The 10,363-nt window shown below is 41.1% G+C and overlaps 2 protein-coding genes across 2 annotated transcripts in view; one reads left to right on the forward strand and one right to left on the reverse strand.

Moving 5' to 3' along the window:
• The window catches only part of CCPG1 (cell cycle progression 1), a 40,702-nt gene extending 39,344 nt beyond the window's left edge, over positions 1–1,358 (reverse strand). Inside the window, exon 1 of the mRNA XM_068963987.1 lies at positions 1,246–1,358. The gene's annotated coding sequence lies outside the window, so the exon portion shown is untranslated. The remainder of the gene's footprint in view (positions 1–1,245) is intronic.
• A 440-nt stretch (positions 1,359–1,798) lies between these two features.
• On the forward strand, positions 1,799–8,837 carry PIERCE2 (piercer of microtubule wall 2). Its single transcript, XM_068992507.1, has 2 exons — positions 1,799–1,816; positions 8,493–8,837. Exons 1-2 carry the CDS (start codon positions 1,799–1,801, stop codon positions 8,835–8,837), a joined length of 363 nt encoding a protein of 120 aa, XP_068848608.1.
• Positions 8,838–10,363: the final 1,526 nt, after the last annotated feature.

The following is a 10,363-nucleotide window of genomic DNA, read 5'->3' on the forward strand; positions in this document are numbered from 1 at the left end:
CTAAAAAGTGTAAAAAAAAATTGTAGTTGCATCATCTAATCACTTTCATAACTATGACTCTCCTTTGAGTCTTATTTCTTAAACACATGTAACCGCTTCTAGTTCTATAGTAAACAAAATTAGAATTACACTACTTTCTAACCTATTTTCATTTAAAAACTAGTATTTCCTACACCCTTAATTATTATTAGAGAGCGATTTTTAATGGATTCTTTAACTTGAATTCTTTAGACAATCCTTAGGTTGGGATAAAAGATTAAAAATTATTAAAAATAATCCCCTCATTTTCTCCCTTCCCTTCCCCTTTATGACCATAGCGTAGAAAAGAATTGTAAACCATTCACACTAGCGTCCGAGATGTGATAAATAGCCCCCTGAGAAATGCGGGGCCTGATAAGATTCAAACTTGACACCAAAAAAATGATGCGCTAATAATGACGTTTCAAGTACTAGTCAGTAGATGTCACCTTACTGGAGGCAAATTTCCTAAAATTTGCGGTACTAAAATAATTACCTAGTCTAGCTACAAGAAGGCTCCATTCCATTACTTAATAAAGCTAGACTGAAGCAGCACCAATTTCACCCGCTCAACAAAGTGCCTAATCGGCCGAGTTCGTCAAAACTGGCGCTCCCAATGGCAAAAAGTTGGACTCATGAAACAAACAGGTAACGCGTACAAGACACGGTGTGGACTGATGCTACGTGGGGTGCTTATCGATTAGGAAGGGGACGGAGGGGGGGAGATAGGGAGATTTGGTGATTATCAGACAAACAGAAATCTCAAATGCATTATTTAATCTTTCTGTTCCTGGCATCACGAGGCTCAAACGTCACCAAAAAAGACCGGCTGGCTGAAAAGCCGGCGGGGTGACGCACACATCTTTACCATATGGATTCTCATCAATCAGGACCGAGAAGAGCCTCAAGCCAGCCCAGTGGAGGAAGGCGGGTGCGTCCCGCGGACCGACGGCTCCCCTACAACCCCGGCGCTCCGCTCGCGTCTGCACGCAGGAAACCGAGGATGCAGGGCCACCGGACCGGACGCCTGGGGAATCTGCTCCGCCGCGGGGGCTGCGGCCCCGCGTTCTGAGGGGCCACCCAGGCGGCCGCAAACGCCGAGAGCGTAAGGGTCAAGCCTCCCCTCAGCTGAGACCCCACAAATACCTCCACCAGACAACTGACACAAGAACCGCGACAGTCGGCGCGGACTCCCCTCCCTGGGTCCAAACCCGCCCAGGATCTTACCTGAAGGGGCAGCGCCACCTCCGCCCGACGGCGCTGGCTGGCGCGGTGGCGGCGGTCAGAACTCCAAGAGCAGTGACGCCTCTCATAAAAACAACCTGCTCACAGGCGTCCGCAGCCGGGAGGCGGCGGCCGGCGGGGCACCGCGGTGCATGCCGGGACTCGTAGTCCGGCCCGCGCCTCATACCGGGCGGCGGCCTAGTGAAGAACTACGACTCCCGAAGAGGAGCGCAACCGCGGCCGGGAAGCTGCTGGAAGCTGGGCCCCGCGGCCGAGATCCTGACAACATCCGGGCCCCGGCGCTGGAGAGGCTCCGCGGCCGGTTACTATGGAGACGGGCTGCTACAACCACTTGGCCGGATTCCACCCTGGAGGACCGCTCCTGGGATTAGCCAGATTAGTTTATGCGTATTGATCGAGCCGACCGCTCACCAGCTCTTTGCTGCTTTAATTGGGTGTAGAAAAAGGGCCACGTCCCCTCGGTACTCGCTGGCCTTCTTGCCATCAGCTGCAGGAAAACGCTGCGTTTGCGGAAAAAATAAAGAAGACGTCGAGAATGACCGAGTGCGACTGGGTGGGTTTGGGCAGAGGGCTGGACGTTTTTGACTGTTGCTATTCTTTACTATAAATTTGGGGCACCTCGCATTCCCACCCACCCCACGCTCCAAAAAAACCAGTTTTGTAGGCAATCACTGGACTACACAGATGTAACATGCATTGCATTAAGCCAGAATTGCCTCTGAAGGTATAAAGATGATTGGGGACGGTATGCAACACATACCCCACTGCAAAATGGGATGATGGTTTTGAACAAGAAAAACGTGCCTTGTTAATTCACATGTTTACATTGTGTCTTGTTCAAAAAAGGATATGAGGGGGCGAAAGAATATGATGCATTTATATCACTGTTGATAGAAACAGTAGAAAGTTAAGGTTTAATTCTCTGTCCCTAACTGTGGCCAAAAATTATTTTTTAACATGAACAAGGATGGTTGGGCCTGAGGAGAAACAAAAGGTGCCTAAAAATTAGGCTTTAAGGGATTTTTTGCTTTTGGTGTTACTGTGATTAACATCAACTGTGAAACCAAAACCAAAGAAGAAAAAGCACTTTTAATGTTATAATTACAGCTTCTATAATGGGCATTTTTATTATTTCAATGGCTTGTTGTTATTTATCTTTATAAAAATGTGTGTTTATAACAAAAGACTTGCAAAAGTCAAAGTGGCCTAGTCTTCCCTAATTCTAGGAGAGCCTGAGTATTAGTAAGAAAGCCAATACCATTTATTTGTAGATTTCATTCAAGGTACTTAATTGATTTTAAAAGATTCATTTATAATTTTCATTAACCTTCTTATCCTTCAGTAACAGTCACTTACTCAGTGTGTAATCTAGCAGAGAATTTAATTTTTTATTATTCTATTAGGCTCTTTTGTTATTAATGTATCTGTTTTGAACTCCACATTTCAAGAACATGAGATTTGAAAAGGGCTAAACCTAAATACGGAAGGCAATGGCACTCCACTCCAGTACTCTCGCCTGGAAAATCCCATGGATGGAGAAGCCTGGTAGGCTGCACTCCATGGGGTCGCTGAGGGTCGGACACGACTGAGCGACTTCACTTCGACTTTTCACTTTCGTGCACTGGAGAAGGAAATGGCAACCCACTCCAGTGTTCTTGCCTGGAGAATGCCAGGGACGGGGGAGCCTGGTGGGCTGCCGTCTATGGGGTCGCACAAAGTCAGACACGACTGAAGTGACTTAGCAGCAAACCTAAATAAGAAAGCTGCAGTGAGGACCTAGGATATAAAGTAAAAGTGATGGGTATTTCTATTTTATTTCAAAGTCCATAAACATTTGTGAATTGTTCTGGAGGTACAAAAGATTTAGGTGGACAGAAACTTCTACAGATTGTATGGTACAGATTATGCCAACAAAATTTTTCAGCTCATTTGTCTTCTATTTTGACTACGTTCTGTTTTCTCTATTACATGTGGAGTCAAAGCTGATCCGAATTTCAGAGCCAGTTGTAGAGGGTAATTTGAAAGTCACAACCTCTGTGAGTGAGGTTGCCTTGGGCAACCTGACTGGTGTCCATAAATTAAATCAGGATTGGTATTTTCTCTCACAAGTCACAAAGCAGCACCTCCTACTTAAGAATCGTGGGAACCTTGACATTTTGAGACAAAGTGACCTGCTGTCAGAATGCCATAACATTCTGGCGACTTACTCTGCTCCAATGTCTCTGCTCTGGATATTTAAACAATTTAATAAGCAGTGTTAAAAAGGATAAATAGCAAGATCTGTTGAGTTTTATTTCCAGCTTTGCCAGCTTCCTACAATGATGAGTGTTAGTAAATGGGAGCATACTAGTGTAAATGTTCTTAACCTGTAAATTTCAGAACTGAATTGTGGAAGATGGTGCATATGCATTGAGGTATACCTTCAAAAAAGAAAATGATAAAAATTCGTTCCATTTACATAGTAATGTATCATTTACATCTGATTTTCTTTCACTTTCCAACCACAGGAACTATAGCAAATTTTTTTAACCAGTTTTACAGACAATATAAAAACAAAGGTGCAGTGATGATAAAGGATTGAAAGTCACACAGTTCTTGTCTTGTGCTACTCCCCTAATACTATCATACTTCTTCAAATGTGAACAGAAGTGGACTATGAATTTTAACATTTCAAATTAGATCCATTAAATGTGAATATAAAATAATAAATAGGTCTAAATTTTGAAGCTATAAAAAATAGAAGGTGGAGTAAATACTTCACACATTTGCAGACTAGAACTAAAGATTTCAAAACAAATAGGTTTCTGATAGTGGGAAACAATTTTGCTAAGACATTAAGTGGAATCACCCAGGAATTCAGAGTGAGCTGGGTTATTTTAAGAGAAACCAAACTAATCTGACCCAAATTTGATCCTGACACAACGTGGCCAATATTCTTTCCTCCATTTTAGAGTTGGAGAAACCGAGACTTTATGCTTGCTAGTTTTAAGAATTTAGAATTCTTAAAGGGTCTGAGCCTCATGAATCACAGAATCTATAAGCAACCTTCTATTTAATTCAACCTTAAAAAGTCACAATTACAGTACCCTGGGGCTTTCCAGGTGGCACCAGTGGTAAAAAGACTGCCTGCCAATGCAGGAGACAAATGAGAGGTGGGTTCAATCCCTGGGTCAGGAAGATCCCCTGGAGGCAGTCACAACAACCCACTCCAGTATTCTTGCCTGAAGAATCCCTATAGACAGAGGAGCCTGGTGGGCTACAGTCCATAAGGCTGCAAAGAACCAGACAGGAATGAAGCAACTTAGCACACATGCATGCACGCACTATACCCTGCCAACCTCTCTGTAAGGTTAGATTATAATTTCTGATCTGAAAGGACTTAGATGTTAAGTATTTCAGAAATAGCCAATTTTGGGGTTTTTTTTTAAACTGCCAAATTTTTTTGCTGACATGGACCCCACAGAATGCATTTTTCAGGGCCTTATCACAAGTAAATGTACACTCTTCATGTTTTTCAAATAACTGAAAATCACTTTCCTATGGCTACATTTGGAGAGCCCTTATATCCTCAGATTAGGAAACAAACCTATCTAATCCATCTCCTCTGTTTTATGTTTATATATATAGAATCCTTGCAAAGTAACTTCATCAAAGTCATGCAGCTTTTATTACTGGCAACATCAGAACCTAGAACTGGTTACACCTAATTTTGAAGGTGAAGACCTACACTTTTAAAAAATAACTAACCAATTTCCCAACATTATTGAGCTGGTTTCCTATGTGTTTATCTCCTATACAATAAAATGTGGAACTTCATATTTTTAATCACTATTTTTCCAGCATCTAACAATGCCTGGCACACAGTAGGTACTCAGTATTTGTTGAATGAGTGATAAATAAGGTCCGTAGTCTGTTCCATGTGAATTTCACCTTCATGATTGAAGCTTGTTGATTTTAATGGACATGACTTTACTGAAGATAAAGCATGTTATGTTCATGTGCTAGAAAATATCACTTTTGTATTCATTCTTTTTACTGTCTGGCTCCCTCCTCCCCCAGATAGCTTAATTATTTTGAATATTTATTAAATTTATTATGTATGTTAGTTACAAATTGTAGCAAATGGCCATCTACCCAAATGTTTGTCCAGAAATCTGGGGTCTTCCTTGATATGTCCCTCTTCCTCTCCATCCACATCCACCAGGTCCTATGGATTCTACTTTCAAAATATGTCTCAAATTTATTTCCTAGTCGCTCTGTACCACCATCTTTCTAGAAATCATCATCGTCAGTCACATGGACTACTGAAGCTCCTCTCCACATCCATTCAAGGCTCTGACAGCCAAGTAATCATCCTAAAAATTATGTTACATCATGACATGTTTCTCTTTAAAACTCTTCAATAGCTTTCCATTGCTTTTACCATAAAGATCCAAACTTCTCACATAGTCAACCAGACCCTTCAGGTTCTGCCCCTGCCCCTCTCTCATCATCTCGAGCCATTTTCACTCCACTTGGGCCATGCTTTTTCTCTGTGCCCTTTTCTATCTTTTCCTTCCTTGCCTTCCAGTGTTAGATTCAACGACACTTCACCAGAATGGCCTTCCTAGGCCCTCACACTAGATTAGAACCCCACTGAGTCTTCATAAATACCTTGATTTTTTTTGGTTCATAGCATTTACCACAGTTGTAATTGGTTGTTGTGTAATTATTTGCTTAATACACAAAGCAAAGATCCACAAGGTTAAGATTGCTGAATGTTTATCTTGTTCCTTTTTCACTCTAAAATTCAACTGTACGCCCTCTTTGAACTATGATCTATTGCATTTTATTCTATAATTTACATTTTTATAAGTTCTCACAGTTCTAGTACGGGATTTTTAAAATTTATCTTGTACATACTTTTGACAAGTTTGCTCTGTACAGACATATATAATTGAAATGTATATAAATTTAATATACATATATATGTGCTTAGTTGCTCAGTCGTGTCCGACTCTTTGTGACCCCATGGGACGTAACCTGCCAGGTTCCTCGGTCCATGGAGATTCTCCAGACAGGAATACTGATGTGCGTTGCCATGCCCTCCTCCAGGGGATCTTCCCGACCCAGGTATTGAACCCAGGTCTCCCGCATTGCAGATGGATTCTTTACCATCTGAGCCACCAGGGAAGCCCATACATATATATACGTGTGTATATATATATATATATATATATATATTGTTCAGTCACTAAGTTGTGTCTGACTCTCTGTGACCCCATGGGCTGCAGCACACCAGGCTTCCCTGTCCTCCACTATCTCCCAGTTTTCTCAAGTTCATGTCCATTGAGTCAGTAATGCTATCTAACCATCTCTTTTGCCCTCTTCTTTTGCCTTCAATCTTTCCCAGCATCAGGGTCTTTTCCAGTGAGCTGGCTCTTCCCATCAGGTGGCCAAAGTACTGGAGCTTCACCTTTAGCATCAATCTTTCCAATGAATATTCATGGTTGATCTCCTTTAGGAGTGACTGGTTTGATCTCCTTGCAGTCCAAGGAAGCCATTATAATATAATATAATGGGTACTCTTCCATGTCCTCAAGAGAAAAGGACTCCCAAAAGGAGAGTAGATGGGACTATTTTTGTTTTCTTCTGTTTTTCTAGCTTTATTGAGGTATAACTGACATAACATTTGTGTAAGTTTATGGGGTACAACCGGAGAAGGCAATAGCACCCCACTCCAGTACTCTTGCCTGGAAAATCCCATGGGCAGAGGAGCCTGGTGGGCTGCAGTCCATGGGGTCGCTAAGAGTAGGACACGGCTGAGCGACTTCCCTTTCACTTTTCACTTTCATGCATTGGAGAGGAAATGGCAACCTACTCCAGTTTTCTTGCCTGGAGAATCCCAGGAACGGGGGGAGCCTGGTGTGCTGCTGTCTATGGGGTTGCACAGAGTCGAACACGACTGAAGTGACTTCGCAGCAGCAGTAGGGGGTACAACATGATGCTTTGGTATATACTGTGAAATGATTAACACAGTATGATTAGCTGATACATCCATCACCTCACATAATTACAAATTTTTGTGTGTGTGTGGTGAGAACATCTACTCTCAAACTTTCAAATACAGTATTGTTAATGGCAGTAACCATATTATGTTACGTCCTTAGAACTTACTCTTCTTACAACTGAAAGTTGGTATTCTTTGACCATCATCTCTCCATTTACCCCCATACCCAGCCCCTGATAACTACCATTCTGCTGTTTGATTTTTTAAGAGTCTACATATATGTGAGATCATACAACATTTGTCTTTCTCTGATTTACTTCACTTAGCATAATGATTTCAAGGTCCTCAATATTGCTGCAAATGGCAGGACTCTTCTTTTATTATGACTGATAGTACTCCATTCTGTGTGGGTTTCTCCATCCATGCATCTGTTGATGAATACTTGTTTCCATGTCTTAGCTATTATGAATAATGCTGCAATGAACATGGGAGTGCAGATATCTCTTCAAGATGTGATTTCATTTCCTTTGGATATCTTAAGAAGTGAAACTGCTGGATCATATGGTAGTTCCATCTTTAGTTTTTTACCAATTTACATTTCCACCAACAGTTCCCTTTTCTCCACATCCTCAACTCTTATTCTCTCTTAACTTTTTGATAATAGCCATTCTTCAGGTGTGGAGTGACATCATATTGTGGTTTAGGTCTGCATTTCTCTGATGATTGGGAATGTTCAACATCTTTTCATGTACTTGTTAGTTATCTATGTGTCTTTGAGGGAAATGTCTGTTCAGATCCTCTGCCCATTATTTAATTATATTGCTTGGTTTTTTGCTACTGAATTGTATGAGTTCTTAAGATATTTTAGAAGTTAACCCCTTATCTGATATATGGTTGGCACATATGTTTTCCCATTCCAAGGTTACCTCTTCATTCTGCTGTTTTTGTGCTGTATGGAAGCTTTTTAGTTTGTTGTAGCCACACTTATTGATTTTTGCTTTTGTTGTTTGTAGTTTTGTTGCCATATCTAAAAATCATTACTAAGGCGAGCTCCAAGGACCTTTGTCCCTATGTTTTCTTCTAGGAGTTTTATGGTATCAGATCTTACATTCAAATCTTTGATCTTTTTCCAGTCAATTTTTATGAGTTGTATAAAAAAGGTTAGGGTTTAGTTTAAATAATTCTTTTCTTTTTTTCAGAACTGTATAATTGATAATTATTTTATGCATTTATCTTTTAGGATAAGAAAAGTACTTCAGCTTCAAATTCAGACACAGAAATGAAACCTGAACTGCCTCCTTGTGTGAATCCTGGCAATCCGGTGTTTTCATGTATGTTGGATCCAAAGACACTCCATACGACTACCTCACTGTCAAAACCCAAGATGATTATGTATAAAACCAATTCAAGTAATTACGGTGAATTTTTACCTATGCCACAGTTTTTCCCCTGCTATTATAATCCAAGGGAGCAAGTATTTTCTAGTCATATCAGAGCAACTGGATTTTATCAAAATAACACTCTAAACACTGCACCTGACAGAACAAGAACCCTTGATTTCCCTAATTTTCAACACACTCTATGAAAGTATGTTACTCTTAAAGAGAAAATATATTCAGGAAAAATGAGTTTTAAATCTAAGACTAGGATATCTAATTTGAAATATAAAAAAGTCTTCAAGTAATTTTAAAAAATACCTTTGACAAATAAAGCATTTCAACTGATAAGTGAATGACAGTGACTTCTTAAATAAAAATGTGTTCAAAACAGAATAAATGTTAGAAAGCATTTTATTATACCTAGCTTTATTGGCACCCCACTCCAGTCCTCTTGCCTGGAAAATCCCATGGACGGAGGAGCCTGGCGGGCTGCAGTCCATGGGGTTGCTAAGAGTAGGAAATGACTGAGCGACTTCACTTTCACTTTTCACTTTCATGCACTGGAGAATGAAATGGCAACCCACTCCAGGGTTCTTGCCTGGAGAATCCCAGGGACGGTGGAGCCTGGTGGGCTGCTGTCTATAGGGTCACACAGAGTTGGACACAACTGAGAGACTTAGCAGCAGCAGCTTTATTTAGCTCATGTAGTCCCAAAACTTCAAAATGTTTTCACAATCTCAACTTGTCTACTGAGTATATTTACCCAGACAAAGGAACACAGGAATTCTAATGAGAAAAAACAAATTAAGGAAGATTCTGATGAGAAATTTCTTTTCTGTTACTTCAGCTAATAGCTTAGAACCTAGGGAAATGTTAGTTCTCACTGCTAAGCTGGTGGAAGAGAGGACTTGAAATTCTTTCATTCAGTTATTGAACACCTACTTATGGCAGGCACTATACAAAATGAATGGGCTTCCCTGGTGGCTCAGTGGGAAGAACCTGCCTACCAATGCAGGAGACACGAGTTTGATCCTTGGGCTGGGAAGATCCCCTGGAGAAGGAAATGGCAACTCACTCCAGTATTCTTGCATAGAAAATGCCATGGACAGGGGACCCTGGCAGGCTACAGTCCACTGGGGTCACAAAAGATTCGTACATGACTTAGCGACTAAACAACAACAAATATGATGTAAACTGAACACAGAAATAAAAGAGTTTGTTTTATTGTTTCAATAAACAATATTTGGGGGAAATGAGATTAGCAAATTAATAATGTGTGATAATTTATGTAAAATACATAAAAGGTCTTTCAGACACAGGGACAGAATTGGCTTAAACAGAGACAAGGAGGTCAGAAGAAACATCCTGGAGAAGGTAAAGCCAAATCAAAGGAAAGATCAGTCCAGGCAAAAGAAATCTTACATATAAAAGAACAAAAATGTGAAAGAATGTTGCACATTTTCACAAATGCAATTACTCTGATACATCCTCAACACAGAGCATGAGCAGTGGTAGATGATGGCCTATGCTGCTGCTGCTGCTAAGTCACTTCAGTCGTGTCCGACTCTGTGCGACCCCATAGATGGCAGCCCACCAGGCTCCTCTGTCCTGGGGATTCTCCAGGCAAGAATACTGGAGTGGGTTGCCATTTCCTTCTCCAATGCACGCACGTGTACTAAGCTGCTTCATTCGTGTCCGACTCTGTGTGACCCTATGGACAGCAGCCCACCAG

This window comes from Capricornis sumatraensis, chromosome 2 (assembly GCF_032405125.1).
Source record: "Capricornis sumatraensis isolate serow.1 chromosome 2, serow.2, whole genome shotgun sequence".
Taxonomy (NCBI): domain Eukaryota; kingdom Metazoa; phylum Chordata; class Mammalia; order Artiodactyla; family Bovidae; genus Capricornis; species Capricornis sumatraensis.